The sequence below is a fragment of the Ictidomys tridecemlineatus genome, chromosome 10 (genome assembly GCF_052094955.1).
Source record: "Ictidomys tridecemlineatus isolate mIctTri1 chromosome 10, mIctTri1.hap1, whole genome shotgun sequence".
Classification (NCBI taxonomy): Eukaryota; Metazoa; Chordata; class Mammalia; order Rodentia; family Sciuridae; genus Ictidomys; species Ictidomys tridecemlineatus.
Window position 1 is genome coordinate 31,425,108 of NC_135486.1, and position 17,123 is coordinate 31,442,230.

Below are 17,123 nucleotides of genomic sequence, written 5' to 3' on the forward strand. Positions count from 1 at the left end.
GGATTTGGTCATGGTCAGTTGGGTTGAAGTTCATGAATTCTTCTTTCCCTGACTGATCATTGGTGGGCTAGCCTAAGGGAGGGGAGCCAGAGTGGATAGAGATGATGATAGGGGGTTGGGGGATTGGGGTGGCAGGTCAGGCTTAGCTGGGCTTGCCTTGGGTAGCAATGGGCTGTGAAGAAGTCTATGAAACTCCTTTCTGATAGGCTGAAGGCCCCTATAATTATGCTTCTAGAATTTTCCAACTCTAGGCCCAGCCTTCCTAAGTATGTAGGGTCCAAGGTCTTCCCCCAAGGTCATATCTTTGGGATCATACCTTTGCCTTGGTCTCTGAGACCCCATGTCTTCAGTGCTGACAGCCAGCATGTCTCTGGCCTGCAGAGTAAGACTGCAACCCACCCATGTAGTGTGGTTGTTTGGGGACAGATGCTCTGCTGAGGCTGCTGAATGGCTGCCGTGCTCCCTGTTCCTCAGTGCAGCCTGATGCAGTGAAAACTGGTTCCGGCTTTACCATCCCAGCTTTCTAGTTGCACTCTTCTGTCTCCCTTCACTCCACGTGGAAGTTTCCCTCTTGCAGCCCTCCTGCCGCTGAAGACACAGTCCTTTGCCCCTAGTTTCTTCAGGCCTTCCCTTTGGGTTTAGGGACAACCCTGACATCCTGAGCCATAGTGCTCCCCTAGAGATGCTACTTCTGCACACCTGTTTCCTGAGGACACACTCCTCCTCAGCCCCACCTTCCCTGCCCCCACTCACTTTCCTTTCACCAACCTTGCTTGCCCTTGGCTGTCATGGCTGCCGTAGCTGATTTGGCTCCAAACAAGTTTTATAAAGGGCCCAGACTATTTATTTTTAGCTTCTCCATCTTCAGTCAGATCATTGTTTCTTAGTTGGGTTTAACAAGGCTAAAAACCACCTTTGTAGAGTGATTGCCTTGCCCTAGTAGACAGGACACACTGGGGAATACACAGAATTTGTGGAGGTATGCTTTCTTCACAGAGGTACCTTGAAATTGTCAGAGGGTGGTAACTCTCTGTGTGTTTGTGTGTGTGTGTGTGTATGTGTGTGTGTGTGCACGCGTATGTGTGTGTGTGTGCACGCGCATGCGCGTGCGTGTCTGTATGTGTCTTTGTATCTCAATCAAGGAGATAAATTCGTACTCCCCAACTGTCCCCACTCTCAGAGATCTTAATTTTCCCATTGCCTACCACTTAGCCCCCACACACACACCTAGATAGGATCTTAGCTTTCTTCGTTGCTATCTGGAAAAATGAGCCCCATTATATTAGCACGGTGCTTCTAATTTAGAAAATTATCTATTCCTTCAGTTCTTACAGAAATACTCGGAATGCCTGCTGTGTTCCTGGGATAGGCCAGGCAGGGTGGCACAATGTTACAGATGTTTCACTTTGTGCTAACAGTCATCTATGGAATGGGTACTATCCCCATCTAGGAATGGGTTACTATCACCATCTTAGAGATGAAGACATTGAAGCTTAAAGAAATACTTCACTGGGTTGTAGCTCCGTGGTAGATCACTTGCCTAGCATGTGCTAGGGTTCAATCCCCAGCACTGAAAAGGAAAAGGGCAGAGTTGAGGTGTAGAGAACAGAACTAAAGTAGATGTGTGTTGATTCCTGTGCTCTCTCCCCTGCATCCTGCTACCTACTGGAAGCTGGCATGGCTGGCTGATCTATAAGACTTTGAGGTGGAGTTATGGAGTTGAGTGGATGATGCCGTTGGTCAGTACAGTGAGGTTTCTGAGTGGCAACTCTATGTGGGACTATAGAGGACTGGTTCTTGCAGGGAGCTTAAAGCAGAAGCCAAGGCCTGGGAAAGGGTGAAATTTGGTGAGGGGGCTGGGCAGAGACCTGTGGAAGCTGCTTCCTATCTAGCTGTCTAGTGCTTCTCCAACAACCTGGAGCCGTGTCTTGCTACTAGTCCTGTCAGTTCTGGTTCTGTTTCCTTTCTCCAACTTCAAGGCTCTGAAAAGCTGTAGCAAGTTCTCCCTCTCCATGGAGATCAGGACCGAAGGGAAATCCAGAGGGACAGGAAGAACATGGGCTTCTTAGGGGACAGAGGAGGAATACAGCAGGAAGTCCTTGGGATTGGCTGAAAGTGGAAATGGGGGCTGAGAGAAAGGGCTCCAGGCTAGTTAAGAGCAGGACATGAGGAAGCCGCAGGTCCCTGCCAAGTTCAGGAATGGACTCCTGTGTAGGGAACCACTGCCACCTATTATTTAACAAATATTTGTTGAATGCCTACAGTATTCCCAGACACTACTCAGGAGCTGGGGAGACATTGGTTGGAACAAAAAAGATCACGGTTTCTGCAATCATGGAGCATAGAATTTGAGAGAGAGGAAAAGAGGGATAAAGTGAAAGGGTAGGGGGAGGGAGGGATTGAGCAGGTAAAAGAAGGAGAGGAAGAAAATAATGAAATAATCTCCTAAATCCATAAAAAATGCTACTGGAACTAGTGCTGTGACAGAGATACCTGGTGCTAAGAATTGATTAGAACGTTTGGCCTCCAAGGGCTCAAACAACAATCTTAGCCAAGCCAGGTGACATACCTATAATCCGAGTTACTCAGGAGGCTGAGGTAGGAGGATTGCAAACTCAAGGCTAGCCCGGGAAACTAAGCAAGGAGACTCTGTCTCAAAATAAAACAAAAACAAATTCTGAGGGGATCACTGTGCCTGCACCCTTGGGCTCTTTCTCCCAAGAGAAAGGGAGAAAATGAGAAAACAGGGGCTGGAGAAAATGAGGTGTGACTACAAAGCAGGGTGGATGTGGCTCTAAAGGGTGGAGTGGGAGGCCTTTGCAGGGTAGCATCCTGTAGGGTTGTGGCCCTGGTGCCCTCTAGTAGAGATAGTTATTTTGGAGACTTGGTGTCATCTGTGAGGTGGCAGATGGATCGGGACTGCCAGTCATGTCCTTTGGAGTATGTCTCTGGTCATCACCCATCACTGTCAAAGGGTTCTCTCATCTGATCCTGTTGGATAGGTAATCTTAGAAGTAGTTGGACAGATGTTGGTGTTCCTGATTTACAGAGGAGGAAACTGAGGCTTAGAGAGGTCACTTAACTTGCGGAAGGGCACAGAGTGGGTAATATGGCAGAGTCAAGATTGGAAGTCAGGTATCCTGACTGCTCTTCCAGGATACCTGGGTGATAGTCTTAGGACGCAGAAGGACAGGAGAGCATGTGTGAGGACTGTCCTGTGTGTTTCTATGGGAGGCTGAGAAGAGGAACACCTTGAAAGTCCAATGGGTACCCCAAACTCAGGCTTAGAAGATTAATGTGGGTAGAGAAGCAGAGTCCAATGCCAGATGACAGGTCTGACCAGAAGGCTCTCCCGTTCTTCCTCCTGGGATACATTAGAGAGTTGCAAGGACCCATGGAAGTCATCCACCTCAACTCCAGATTTATCCACTGGTGGAAAAACTGAGGACTAGAAAGGGGAAGTGACCTTGTCCCTTCTTTCCAAAGGGAGTAGTTAGTATCTCCAGAACTAGCCACAACTGCCCTTCCTGGGGCAAGGAGTGAGAGTGACAATCACAACCTCCTTGGGCCTCTGAGTGTCTCCACCTTGCAGGGGGAGGACAAGGTGTTCCGCCGCGCGCCCTCCTGGAGGAAACGCTTCCGGCCGCGGGACCACCACAGCGGTGGCATGCTGGGCACCTCGGCAGAGACGCTCCCGGCAGGCTTCCGCGTGTCCTCCCTGGGGACCCTGCAGCCCCCTCCCGGCCCTCCCAAGAAAGTCATGCCTGAAGGTGAGTGACCGGCTGGCTGGGCATGGCCGAGGCCCTGCTGGGCGCGGGCTCCAGACCAGGAGTCCCGGGCCAAACCGGGTGGAGGGCGCGCGGCCGGAGCTAGCGGCCCCTCGCACCCTTGGGCTGACACTGCACTAACGGCTGCCGCGGGGAGCGCTGCGGGCAGCCCCTGCCGAGGAGTGTGTCGCTGCGGCCCGCGAGTGAGCGTGTGCGCGCACTAACCCCGCGCTCTGTGTGTTCTCCCGCTGCCGACTCCTCCCAGCCGGGCCGGCGGGGGCGCAGAGACTGGAGACCTCCACGGTTCGGACCTACTCCTGCTGACCCCCACCCTCCCGCCCCGGGTCTGACGGGGGTGTGCCCCTGGCTCGGGGTAAGTGGGCCAGGCCCTGGGACTCGGGCGCCTGCTGCTGCGCTCGGCCCCACGCGCCTGCCCCTGGCCGCCGGCCTGGCCCTGCCACCTGGCCCTGCCACCCCAGTCCCGCTCGCCAGCACTGCCCGGCTTGCCCCTTCCTGCTTCGTGTGGCCTGGGGCGCTTTGTGCTTGGGAGCATGCCGCAGACCCCTCGCAAGCTGCCTCCCAGGGACTGCCTGCCCGCCCACAGCGCGTGCCTCTCTTCTCTCTCAGCTCATTCCCACTATCTCTACGGACACATGCTCTCCGCCTTCCGGGACTAGCCACGGCCTGGGCCGGCGTCCTTCTCTCAGCCGGCCCTGACCCCTCCTGCTCGTTCCCCTTCTTCCACGGCTCCTAGTCTCGTCCGTCCGTGACCTTCCGGTTACCCTGGATCTCAGAATATATTCATCTATCCCTCGACATCCCACTACTCCTGAATCCCACTGCGTGTCCTTTGTAAGTCTCGTGGTTGTGGCTGGGGTCTCCCGTGTTGTGGAGGCACTCAGGTTGTCCATGCCTGGGATTCTGGGGGAAGAGAGAAGGGCAGCCGGCAGTGGCTGTGACCTCACCCTCCCTCTGGACCTGGCCTTGTTTGGACTGTGCCCTCCACCAGGAGGATCCTGGGCCAAGGACTGAGATGGCCCTTTCAAAAAAAGGTGTCACTTCACACTGTCCTGTTTGGGCTATTTGGTCTTTTGGTCCCTGTCCACTCTGGTTGTGCCAGATTGTCTGAGGGTTGGTTTTGGCACCCTCAGCTCCACCCTCCCCCAGTCCATCACCACCACTTGCAGCTTCTGCCTTGAGGACTTGCTGAGGCCAGGAGAGGATCTAGGAAACCTGAGGTAGAAATTCTGAGTCCCCACTCAAACTGAATCCCAAACTTGAGTTTGGGAAGAATCAGAGCAAAATGGACCTCAGTTTTGGGCTAAGGTGAGGATGGGGAAACTCTTAGCCCCATGCCCAGTAAGCCGGGTAGGCAGGCAAGCTAGTAGGAGAGCTGATGACCTCTGGTAGCCTTAAGCTCAAAGGACAGTAGGAATGATACCAGCCCCACCCAAAGGGTGGAGCTTCATCTGGGCTGGGAGGAGGGACCCTTGAGTGCATCATAACCCTGGGGCAGAACAGATCCCACTAGGTTCTGCCCACTGTGACCCCAGCATCTCTTCCCCATCCTCCTCTGCCTTACTTATTCAGTAATCCCAGCCCCCTAAAAATGAACCCGATCAGTGGATTGAATATACATTGACCCTAAAAGCAGATTTGGGAAAAAGACAGTCTGAAGCTTCCTTCCTTTGACCTGCTGAGAAGAAAAAGCTTCCCCTTCTGAGAATCATGTCCCAGGCCTAGGAAATGTAGTGTTGATGAAGGAAATCATTCCTGCTTGTCCCTAAATCATCCAACCCTCTTCAGGACTCTTTTGCTGTGCAGGGACTGTCACCTCCAGAAATTTCTGAGACCCACCCAGCTTTCACCATTTTGTTTTCCCTATCAGCATGGTGGAATGGGCAGAGGGCTGCAGGTCCTGGTTTGGGAGGAATACTATTCCCAGAAATCTCTCTTCCCTACCCATTCCTTCATCTTACCAAGGTGCCTGAAAGTGCTTGGGACTCAAGTTCATGGGTTGATGGGATCTAGGGCTTCATCCAAGTGAGAGGAGAGGGAGGGTGTCTGGGCGTGTTAGTTGGAGAGATGCCAGTGCAGCACCATCCTACAGGTGGCCGGAGCAGCTGGTTTGCAGCCTGTTCCACTTGGCTCTGAGCAGGGCTAGGCTAGCAGGTGGAGTAATGGGCCACAACACCCTGTCCTGAAGGACTGCTGGAACCTGGAGCTGTCCTGGGACTTAGAGCCTGATGCTCCCTCTTAGTAGAGGGAGTTTGTCCAGTGGTGTGTCTAGGGGCCTCTTCCCTGGGCTGGGCCAGGCAACCACCTGCCCTTGCTCTCTGTCATTGCTTCCTGCCCTTCCTGCCATCAGGCTTCTAGGAATAGAGACAGAGCATACAATGAATCGGGTAGAGAGAACACGCCCCTATTCTTGGGTAACGGATGTTGAAATTATGAACATACTCCAGGTTCCTGAGATGGGTGGAGTGGAGCAGCAGAAGGCCATCTGCCTCCCGCAGGGGAGTCTCATGGCTCGCTGCGTAGGAGAGGCAGCTCTAGCCTCTTCTCTCTGCATCTTCACCTTATCATGGTTGGCCTTGTCATAGGCGGCAGCTGGGCCCCTTGAAGAGTGTTGCAGGGAGACGATGAAGTGGCATCTACACAGTGATGGAAGGTGGTTGTCTCGGTGTACCCCTTGCCTCATAGTCAATATATTTTTTTCCTTGAGAGTCACCAGTGACCCGAGCCCTCCTCACCAGCCTCCTGTGTCTCACCAGGCCCCTTCTCAGTACTGTATTGGCTCAGTGCATCAGGAGTGGGTGTGTGGGTGTGTGTGGGTGTGAGTGTGAGTATGTGCGTACCAATAAACAACCTGGTTTTAAGACAATGTACAAATGGCCTCTGGTCCTTTTTCCTTTTTAAAAACAAAACAAAAAAACAAACAAACTTTGAGCTCACTTGACGGTCCAGCTCCTTTCAGAGTCCCAAGGGCTGCTATCCTCTGGAAAGGAAGTATCAATGTTTTCAAAACTTGTAGTTGATAACCTTCTGTTTACTTATACAACCACAGGATTGATGGGGAAGTTCATGTTTAGGTTGCTTGGTCCACAAAAGAAGAGGCCAAGAGAAAGGGGTGAGGAGCCCGACTCCCGGGCTTGATTGTTTCCTCTTTCATCTCTGAATCTCCTGCCCAGGCTTCCTCGGCTGGTGCTGTTCACACTGCTCCCAGAGCTGCTGCTGTGTGCCCTTTCAGCAGCTCCCTGCCACCTCTAAATCCCTGCCACCTCTAAATCAGGGTCCAGCTCCTCCTCCTGGTGGCCATATGAAGCCATGCATGACTGGGTTCCTTGGCCCTCTTCTCTGTCAGTCTCGAGTCCACCCAGCCCCTCACCAGAATGCAGCCCCACTATTTTTCTTGCCTTTGCAGCTTCAAGTCTTCAGGCCATTTCAAGCATCACCCGGGAGATAATGCCTGCCCTTCCCAAGCATAATAGATGACCAGCAGTCCTTAGCCCCCCAGCTCATAGCACATTGTCATGCTGAGGGTCATTGTTGTCTCCTGGCCTATCTTCATACTGGGCTGAGGACACTTCTCTAGGTCAGTCTCATTGCTCTCTGCATTCTTAGAGGTACTTATTCGAATAATTAACCAACCTTATCTCAGAGGGTTGTTAAAGGATTAATATTAGTAAGAGCTGAAAATTAGTGGGAATTGTGTGCCAGACACTGTTCTAGCCATTCTTTCTTAGTTTGTTCTGGTGCTATGACAAAATACCTTAGACTGGGTCATTTATAAATAGCAGAAATTTATTCCTTATCGTTCTGGAGTCTGGAAAGTCCAAGATCAAGCCAGCAGAGTGGGTGTCTGGCAAGGGCCCAGTCCTCAGAGACGGCGCTTTCTTGAAACATTTGCACATGGTGGAAGGGGCGGAAGGGCTAACTGGGCTCCTAGACCTTTTATAAGAACACAAATGCCATGCATGAGGGTTCTACCCTCATGACCTAATCACCTTCTAAAGGCCTGTTTTTATTTGTTTTGCAGAACTGGGCATTGAATCCAGCTGCTCTCTGTCACTGAGCCATAACCCCAACCCTTTTTTATTTGTTGTCTTGAAACAGGGTCTCTCTCAGTTGCTGAGGCTGGCCCCAAACTTGTCATCCTCCTGTCTCAGCTCCTGAGCCTGAAGTCTATGGGATTATAGGTGTGTGCCACTGGTCTTGGCTCAGGCCTGTTAATACTGTTGCATTGGGGACTATGAATTTTTGGAGAAACAAACTTTACCCATAGCACATACCAAGTCGATTAATTTATTTAATCTTTACAAACCTGTATTTATATAGAACAATAAATTTTAAGGCTAATATCACAGAGCTGGGAAGAGAGAGTTGTCAAACTTGGTCTGCCAAACTGTGGGGTCCTTGGCCACAATCCAGATGTTAAAAATCCTGACCCAGGACCAGGAGAGCTTGGCAATGTTACGTGCTTCTCTTTTAAGTGAACTCATGCTTTCTCCAAGCTTCCCCAGCTCTTTCCCCACCTCCCAGATGGCCTGTGCCACTCAGATGGCTTATCAATTGTCACGGGGCCACGTTTGCACTGTTCATCTAAATGGCAAACTCCCGTACATTCAGCATAATGCGTGGTATATCCTCGTCTCCTTTCGTGGTCATCAGTGCCCCAACACTGATGGAGCAAGGGAGGCAGAGTCCGTAGCACAGGTGACTAGAGAGGAGCAAGACAAAGCAACATGACACAGCCAGGAAGGGCAGACAGAGGCGAGGGAAGGTGAGGGAAGGTGCTGGCCTAGCGCATACGGGCCTCTCCCCCTCCCTTCAGAACTCATGAGCCTTGGTGACCAGCTGTCCACAGGAATGAGCTCTGAGGGGCTGGGAAAACCATGCCTTCCTCCCGTTGCCATCCACTGGGGTGGGGATGCAGAGGAGCAGGCTCATGTGGAAACGTGGGTTTGATTTGGGACATGCTGAGCTTGAGATGAGACCCCCAGCATCATGTTTCTCTTAGCATTTGTAGAAAAGAAAGAAGGCTCTAGGTTTCTTTCCAGTGATACTTTCCTTTCCCCCTCTAGGAATGTTCTAAGCAGACTGAGAGGCAGGGAGTCTGGGTCTTTGGAGGTCAGAGAGGAGGCACAGCTGAGTGGCCTAGGGGTGGTGATGTGGGTTCCCACCCAGGCCTAGGCTGTGCTTCCTTAGCAAAGTCCCCGGCTCAGCCCGGAATGTTCCAGTCACGAGCCTGGAGCCTGGATAGCAGGAATTTAAAGAAGTCCAAGAACCATGACATGTTGGGATGGTGTCTTACCCATCAACAGATATCTGAGTTGAAGGGGCTCCTCCCCTCTCGCCCTCCATTGTAGCCCCCTAATCTCCCTCTCCAGTTGGTCCAACCACCGACTACACCAGCATTAAAAAGGTTTTCCAGCCCGCCAAATAAATTACCTGGAGAAGTTGGATACCAAGAATGTTTATTGGAGTGTACAAATAGTACTTAAAGCATTCTGCAATTCCCAGTAATTATCTAAGAAGTTCCTGTTTCCACACTAACAACTGATATGCCAATTTCAAGTGATTCTTATCTTTTCATTCTAGTGTATTCCCTAATGTCCATAATTAGGTGACATTTGATTAACCTAGCTTGATTTATGGTAGGTGCTTCCACTGAAGAAGGAGATTGAGCTAATTTCCCTAAAGAACTCCACCTCATTATTCATTAATTGGAGTTTTATCTGTAATTCTATAGTGAAGGTTAAGGATTTGTTAATTTAACAGAGCTCCTTTGATGACAGTTGTTTATTCTGTGAAAATGCTGAGTGAGCCGGGCCTCCTCTGGGTCACTGTTTGCCATTCACACCTGTGCAGCTCCAGCAAATTGTTTCTCCCCGTGGACTTAAAGACTGTGATGAAGTAGGTAGGTAACAAGGGCAGGACCTGTTGACTCTATTGCTGAGGCCCGACTGCGTGAATATGAACCTCAGTTTCCAACTGACGTGATAACTGGAGAGGAATGGACTTTGGCAGACACAACATCTTTGTTTGTATGTGGTGCTGAGGATCAAACCCGGGCCGCACGCATGCCAGGCGAGCGCGCTACCGCTTGAGCCACATCCCCTGCCCAAGGAATGGACTTTGAAAATGAATCCTGCACTGAGGATGTAGCTCAGTGGTAGAACTCTAGCCTAGCATGTGCAAGCCCTGGGTTCAATCCCCAGCACTGTTTAAAAAAAAACTTCCAGCAATCCCAGAGCCCATCAGCTCCTTAGTGTTGTTGAGCACCCTTCTTCTTGGCCAGCTCTAGATCCCAGGAAGAAGCAGGACAAGGGACAGGAAGGTCACCATTGAATGATGCAGTGGAGTTGTATCCTCCCTAGGAGCTTGGGAGATGCCAGGGCAGAGGAAATGAACCCAAGGGGAGAAGAACCCCTTCCCTTCATAGTTGAGTATTTTGGTGGGTAGTGAGGGAGTGAATGTGGATTCTAGAGGCAAGGCATGGTGGCCAGCTGGTTGCCTTCCTCACTCTAGGGCAGGGAGTCAGGGCTAAGAGTCATGGAAATAACCTATAGAGCCTTTAAACTCAGTGCCAAACTCAAAAAGAAAATCCTGCCACTGGGGCAGATTAGGCCAACCTGTGGTTCCCAGTAGGAGCGGCCCTCACTTGTTACTTGGGACAGGCAGGCCTCAGCAAGAACCTACCTTCTACATCCCACCCCAAGTTCTCTTAGGCTCCATTGAGGCTTTGTTCCTATTCTCAGGCAGAGCTTTTAGAGAAACTGGGGTCAGGGTATTAGCCCCGCCCCCCTCTAGGTGCAAGGTCAGGAGGGCAAGTGTGGGGAGATGGCCCACCTAAGCCCAGAGCAAGTACAGATGGTCATCAGCACCTGATAGTTTAAACTGGGTGGAGTCAGTTGTCAAGGGCCCCAGAGAATTGAATGGGGGCTGGAACATACCACGCTCTGAATACCTGTTCTGTAATGATTCTGAAACCTATAATTTGCAATAAATCGTACAAACTTAGCCCCAAGCAGTTGGAGTTAATATATATTAAGTTTTTAGTAGGTGTTCTTGGTCCATTTCAATTCTAAATTTCTGTTAACTCCCCAGATAATCCTTATGTAATCTCTATCCATAAATCTTTGTTCTCAGTTTCCCACCCACCTTCCCCCCTTAGGAAGCCAATCTTCGAAAAACAGCATCCCAAATGAAGAGAAACCCAGCTTCTCTTCCTTTGATGGTTCTTTGTGACCCCCTTTCCCCAGCAGAATCTCCTTCATCTCTGAGCTGAAGGTAGGGGCAGGAATCCCCCTCTGCCTGGAGGGAAGGGAAGATGAGGGGTTGTGCTATTTGGCCAACAAGGAAGTGAGAGTATTTGCCCCTTGCTCTGATTTAGTCACCTCCCACTTCTCTATAGGGATTCTGATAATGTGGATCGGAGGGAGAGACAGGGATTAGAGAGGAAATCCCCACAAATTCTAGTGATACGCCCCTTGCCCTGGCTGTGGGTGCTCCGGGCATGTGAGCATACAAGCATGCTTAATTAATTGAAGGCCAGGCTACTGGGCTATAAAAATTAGAATGCAGTAGACTTGAGCAATATCTATAAGTTAAAGAGCAGTGGAACACTCAGAAGGTCTTCCTCTGTGTCCTGCAAGCATTTCTGTGAGTCTGGTCTTCATCCAGGCTATGAATCACACCCTCCCAGCTCCCCTTGTAATGGTAGAAAGCAGGTTCCCCAGTGCCTAGTGACCCTCTCAAGGGGGTGCCCACAGCGCTTTTGGAACTGCAGTCTTTGGAATCCTTGGAAGCCCTGCCCCTGGAAGGTGTTGGAATGGCTGAGTGGGAGGGGTTGGGGCTGTCAGTCACCCCCCTCCCTCTACATCATCACGGACACTCTTCTAGCAACCAGTCTTTATTCATTTTTTAAAAAAGGAAATCCAAATAAGTTAGCAAAAAAAAAAATTACAAAACAATGGCAAAACCACACGATGCTTAGTTAACAAAAGAAATCACCCCAAGAGTCCCGCCCCCTTTTCCTGCCTGTCCCTGGCAACTTCAGCTCAGGAGACCTTGGTCAGATGGCAGCTTTACAAACAACACACAAAACAAAACAAAACATAAAACTGCTGGAAGGTTCCCAATATTCACTGCAAAAGCTTGGCCCCCCAGGGACTTGGGAACAGAGGGTTGTTCCTCTCCCTTTCTTCTTTCTCAACTCAGGGCAGGCCCAGCCCAGCCACTGGCATCAGGAAGAGACCAGGACAGGAGATGTGCACACTTGTCCAGGTCAGGACACTGTCTTTTTCTCTCAAACCATTTCATTTGAGGGGTGGAATTAAAGGCTGCATTATGATAAAAAGGAAGCTCCTGAGTTTGCCCCCCTAAGCGGGAGGTATCCACAAGGGGGCGCTCTGGTCCCCTGCTTTATCTCCTTGGAAAGGGGATGCCCTCTGCTCTTAAGGAGTCAGCTAACTGAGGGCATCCGTTCCCTTGCTGGGAGGTGCATAAACCTTATATGGATGAGGAAGGGGATAGTCTGGCCTGTGGCAGCCCAAGGCTGTCTTCCTGGCATCAGGACAACCTGGCTTAGAAGGCCACCGCTGCAGAAGTGGTGGCACCTATGGCCAGCTTGGGGGCTCACATGGACACCCAGCCTGGCAGACAATCTCAGTTGGGCATGGTTTCATCTGGGAAGGCCACAGACACATCCTCCACTGTGATGCTGTCCACGATGGAGGTGAGGGAGTGCAGGTTGTGAGCATCTGTAGGGTCAGCTGCAAGGAGATGATCTGTAAGGAGAAGGTGGGGAGGGGTTACCTAGGTGAGGAAGTGGGATGAGGCCTTTGGAGTGATACAGGTTTACTAGGACAGAGGAATGCGCCTCAGGCGTGTGCCTGGTCTCTGAATTCCCCTAGCAGAGGATTTGGAAGCAACTATTCCAAGGTGAAGCCAGGATAGTGTATCCCAGGAGACTGGAATTGCCCTTTGCTGGGCCCAGTTGTGCAACACTGACTCAGCAATTCCCAGGGACCCCTGGGGCAGGGACAGTCTCCTCTGGTTGAGGTCAGTCACCAGGCATCAGCTAGGGAGCTACAGAAGGTTGCAACTGCTACTCTTTAGCTGGTCAAGGGTTCAAGGAGGCACAGGGCCTTCCAGCCCACTGTTTGGGGCCCTGGGGTCAGCAGGTCCCTGGAGAAGCCACAGGAAGAGGACTGGAGCAAGGACTGAGGTAAGAGGGGAGAACCCCTAGGGAAGGGTGGAGGGATCAGAACCAGAATCAGGCTTCACTTACCACCTGTATTGGGGCCGAACTCCAGTGCACTGCCCCATTCTGGACTGCAGGAGGCGCTGTGAGAGCTGCATTCACTGGGCACCTGCAAGTCAGAGGCAAAGCCCAAGGTCAGGGCACAGCCATCCTTGGATGTGTCTCTGCCTCCAAGGAATAGGCAGAACCGTGGTGGGATTGGAGGGTGGACCACAAGCTGGGACCCTCCAGCCCAGGATACCCCCACTCCAGAATGTTTGCACTACAGAGAATGTTTGCTTCCAGGCCTGTCCTGGCTCCCGTCCTAGATGATGGTTCTGCCTTCACAAAACACCAGCAAAAAGGGTCTCTGGCTTCCCTGTACCTGGAGATAAGGATGACCAGGCAGAGTATCTGACCTGACTAGGGTGACTTCTCAGCAGGCTTGCTAGGGTCCCAGTGACTCTGGGTGGATTTTATCTGTTCCACCCTACCTGGGACAGGGATGGGGTAAGGAGCAAAGTAGGCTGCTTTGGCTGTAGTGGCCTGGCTTTTTAGGCTTTGTCCCAGGGATGGGGATTCATTCTCCACTTTACTCAGGATCATTATGGACTTGTTCCTAAACCCCTCTGCAGTCCTGTGCCAGTGGGCCCCCACCCCATCTGTATCTCCTGCTCAATGCCTTTATCTTGTCTTAAGAGCCTGGGGACACAGCCTAGCCCTGACAAAAGAGGGGGTCCTGTGGCCTCTCAAGGCCCTGCCTGGCACCTGCTCCAACCCTGTGACTGAGCCCGTCTATGGCATCCAGAGACCATCCAGGCGCTTCCCTCTGGGCCCTACCCCTGAGGCAGGTGCATGGCCACTTACCGGGGGCTGCGGCCCGCCCCCGCCTCTGTAGCGGAGGTCGCGCTCCTCCTGGTTGAGCGAGCTGAGCAGAGCCTGCAGGCGCTCGATGTACTGGATGGCGCTGCGCAGGATCTCCACCTTGGGCAGCCGCTGGTTGGGGTTGAGCAGGGTGCTCCTCTTCAGGGCCTCGAAGGCCTCGTTCACCTTCTTGAGCCTGCGCTTCTCCCTCAGCGTGGCTGCCCGCCGCCGATCCACCGACACCGACTTCCTCTTACACACCTTACATGCCCAGGGCAGGCACTGGCCTGGACAGTGCTCGGGGGTCCCCAGCCCCTTGTCTTCCAGGGGCCCCCGGGCCTCGGGGCTCAGGCTGAGCTCAGTCCGCTCGTAGCCCGGTGGCTCGAAGCCCTGGAGGTGGACAGGCAGGTAGTTTTCCCCGTCATAGAAGCGGGGCTCCTGGTAGAAATAGGGGGATGTCTCATAGAGCTCCATGGGGTCGGAAAAGACTTGTTCCTGCCTCTGGCCCCCAAGCTCCTGCAGCCCCTCACGCCAACTGCTGGGTGCCATTTAAACCCTCCCCGCTGGCATGGAACCAGAGATAAATATAGCCAACGCCACAGAAACCTGAGCCCCCTCTAAGCTGTTGCTGCACATCAAGACGTTTACAGTGGATTAGATGTGATTCCCCTTCCCTCTCCCGTGGCCCCCACCCCACCCAGCCAGCCTGCCCCATGGCCAGGGCGGCTCCTGTGCACGGGTCGGGAGGCCGTTGGGTGTAATTTGATTAGTTTTCATTTCTCCGCAGCCCCAGTGGGACAGGGAAGGTGGGGGAGGACACATTCCCCCTCTCATCTGCTCCTTTCAATTACTCCTAGCCGGGCGGCCTGCCTGCTCTCTCCTTGCTGGTCCTGAAGCAGCGGGTGGGTGTAGGGGGAGGAGGGAACGAGGAAGGGGGCAGTTTAGGCTGAAAAGGAACTTGGGTCATTCTGTCCACCTCCCTGCTGCCTGACAGCACCTTACCATACTCTATCCCTCCAATGAGACTCTTAAAGACCCTCTCCAAAGAATGGGGCTTCTTGGAATCTGGAGGATCTGTGGGTCCCCCAAAGGAGGACAAAAACAGAGTGGCAAATGGATTCAATTTCTGGGTTTCCAATTGGCCTTGACCCTGCACTTTCTCTTAGAGATCATGTGATTGGGGGAAAATAGAGTCAAGAGATTTTTTATTTTTTCTTTTAGTAGGAATGGGGGAGGTTTTCTTTGTAATATATAAGGGAGGGTCAGAGTTGGGGTTAGAACTTACATCCCACACATGGCCAGGTCATAGGTGTTAAGCCTTCTGCCTCTTTTCTCGGTCCTCAAATGTTTCCTGCCCCATTTGGACACCCAAATCTCGCTGACTCCTTCCGGTGGATGGCAGGGGGAGAGGAGAGAAAACAAAGCCCTTTAAGCTCAGTTTACACCTTCCCTCACCTGGACCACCTGTGTGGGTTCTTCTGCCTTTTCCTGCCTGAAACATCAGTTTGTGCCCATGGTGCAGGTTTCAAATGCATTACACAGGTCAGGTGGAGGAGGGACTGTTTAATCTTCAGGCGTCTTAATCCATGGTCACTTCTTAGTAGAGGTCTGGGGTCTGGGGGGACTCATTCTTCCCAATGCAGTGGGCAGGTCTCAGCCGCAGTGAGCAAGGCTCAGTCTTAGGGCTGGGGATTAAAAGGGCCAGGGACGACTAAGGTGACATCCCTACCTTCCACCTTACCATCTAGTGGGCCATGTTGGTCACTTCTTTTAACTCAATCTCTGATACCCAAATCCGCTTCCGGGTGGCCATTGTTCAGCTTATACTGTGTCACAGGACAGCCCATTCCATTGATCCATAGCTTCAGGAATCCTGAGCTTTAAGCTGTAATCTTTTACCCTTGGGTCACAGTGCTTTCCAGGAGCCTGTAGACAAAGTTTGATCCATTCTGCTGTCCCTATCCCAATGGCAGATGAAACTGATAAGTTAAAACCAGCAGCAAGGACAATAACAGGAAGTAGAATCATGCAGGGACTCCTGGAGACCTTCTCAGTGGAGGGTCATTTGCATGGAGTTTGGAGAACTGTGTTCCTTTCCCAGGGGTGGGAAAGAAGGGTGAGGAGGGGACAGAGGTGGAAAATAAAAGAACCCAAGGAAGTTGAGGGAGAGCAGCAAGGCCTTAATTTGGTACTTGGCTTCACCAGAGTGGTGGAAGGTACAGTGTGATATTAGTGTGGTTTCTAAACCTTGCTTGAACCCTGACCAGCTGGGTTGAAGAAGAATCTCTATTTCCAACACACCTCCACCCAAAAAGGAAAATTTAAATTTAAATTAAAAAAAAAAACTAAACTAAAACAACTTTGCTTCATTTCACACTCCAATCCCATGAACTCTGGGGAGATATCAAAAGTTATAGAAACCTAGAAGTGGCATCTTTTGTCAATTTGGGATCCAGTCTGACTTAACCTTAAATTTGTGATGTCTCCTAAAACCTGACTGTCTACTGAGCCAACATGGACCCTGAATACCCAACACTCGAATACAAGGTGAGGGTGAGCTTTGTTAATTCCACAGTCTTCGAGAGAGCTCTGAGTACTTGCAAATGTGTGGGTCCATCAAGAGGTGTCCCAGGAGTTTAGTAGAATGGCAGAACCATCCAAGGATGGGGCCTCTGCGGAGGACCTGGGGAAGAGGGATGCACAGGGCTGGGTCTCAGAGAATGGTGGGATTCGGATGAGAAGAGGGGAGGTAGGGGCATTGGCTAGGTTAGCCTGTATGGAGCTCAGGATTCAGGTACAGGGGGTGGTTGGAAACAAGTCTGTGAAGAGGGAGGAGTTCCAGATGGGCATGGAGGGACTTGGACACTGAGGCAAGAAGACCACCATGCCACCATGACAGTATTCAGGAGTGAGACGATAAGGGTCTGAACCCACCTAGGGGCAGGAGGGTGGATTTGACCAGGAGAGGATGCATGGAGGATGCATGTTTCTGTCTGGAGAGAGGAAAAGAGAGAGGGAGAGAGTGTGGGAGAGAGAGAGAGAGAGAGGCATGGTTGTTGTAGTGCATAAAAGGGCACCTGGTACCTGGAAACGCCAGGTCCTCTTCTCCACTCCTGACCACCCCCCTCACTCTTAGCCCCTTGATCCTCCACTGTATTGTCCTTATTGCCTCCAGGGACCACAGGAATAGGAATAGAAGAGGGAAAACCTGTCTTCCTCTCCATGTGTGAATATTCACTTGTTCA

The 17,123-nt window shown here is 51.7% G+C and overlaps 2 protein-coding genes across 8 annotated transcripts in view; one reads left to right on the forward strand and one right to left on the reverse strand.

Annotated features, from left to right (window-relative positions):
• Ppfia4 (PPFI scaffold protein A4) overlaps positions 1–6,659 on the forward strand; it is a 50,654-nt gene extending 43,995 nt beyond the window's left edge. For 5 of the 7 annotated variants that reach the window (XM_013360814.4, XM_021729856.3, XM_040278012.2 and 2 more), the window contains 3 exons: positions 3,593–3,770; positions 4,033–4,140; positions 4,395–6,659. In XM_013360814.4, the coding sequence (XP_013216268.1) occupies positions 3,593–3,770; positions 4,033–4,091 (237 nt within the window). In that variant the 3' untranslated portion in view covers positions 4,092–4,140; positions 4,395–6,659. The remainder of the gene's footprint in view (positions 1–3,592; positions 3,771–4,032; positions 4,141–4,394) is intronic. The other 2 variants (XM_021729855.3, XM_013360813.4) reach the window with 1 other exon arrangement.
• Positions 6,660–11,666: 5,007 nt separating this feature from the next.
• Positions 11,667–14,455, reverse strand: Myog (myogenin). Its single transcript, XM_005330324.3, has 3 exons — positions 13,882–14,455; positions 13,063–13,144; positions 11,667–12,559 (listed from the first exon to the last, which is right to left on the reverse strand). The coding sequence occupies exons 1-3, from the start codon at positions 14,425–14,427 to the stop codon at positions 12,438–12,440; spliced, it is 750 nt and encodes a 249-aa protein (XP_005330381.2). The 5' UTR covers positions 14,428–14,455; the 3' UTR covers positions 11,667–12,437.
• Positions 14,456–17,123: the final 2,668 nt, after the last annotated feature.

Excerpts from the sequence above, each read along its gene's own strand:
- Myog (XM_005330324.3), bottom strand. The coding sequence starts at position 14,427 with ATGGCACCCAGCAGTTGGCGTGAGGGGCTGCAGGAGCTTGGGGGCCAG. Across the intron at positions 13,145-13,881 it reads GGGGCGGGCCGCAGCCCCCG|GTGCCCAGTGAATGCAGCTC; the intron begins GTAAGTGGCCAT and ends TCTGACTTGCAG. Across the intron at positions 12,560-13,062 it reads GTTCGGCCCCAATACAGGTG|ATCATCTCCTTGCAGCTGAC; the intron begins GTAAGTGAAGCC and ends TTCTCCTTACAG.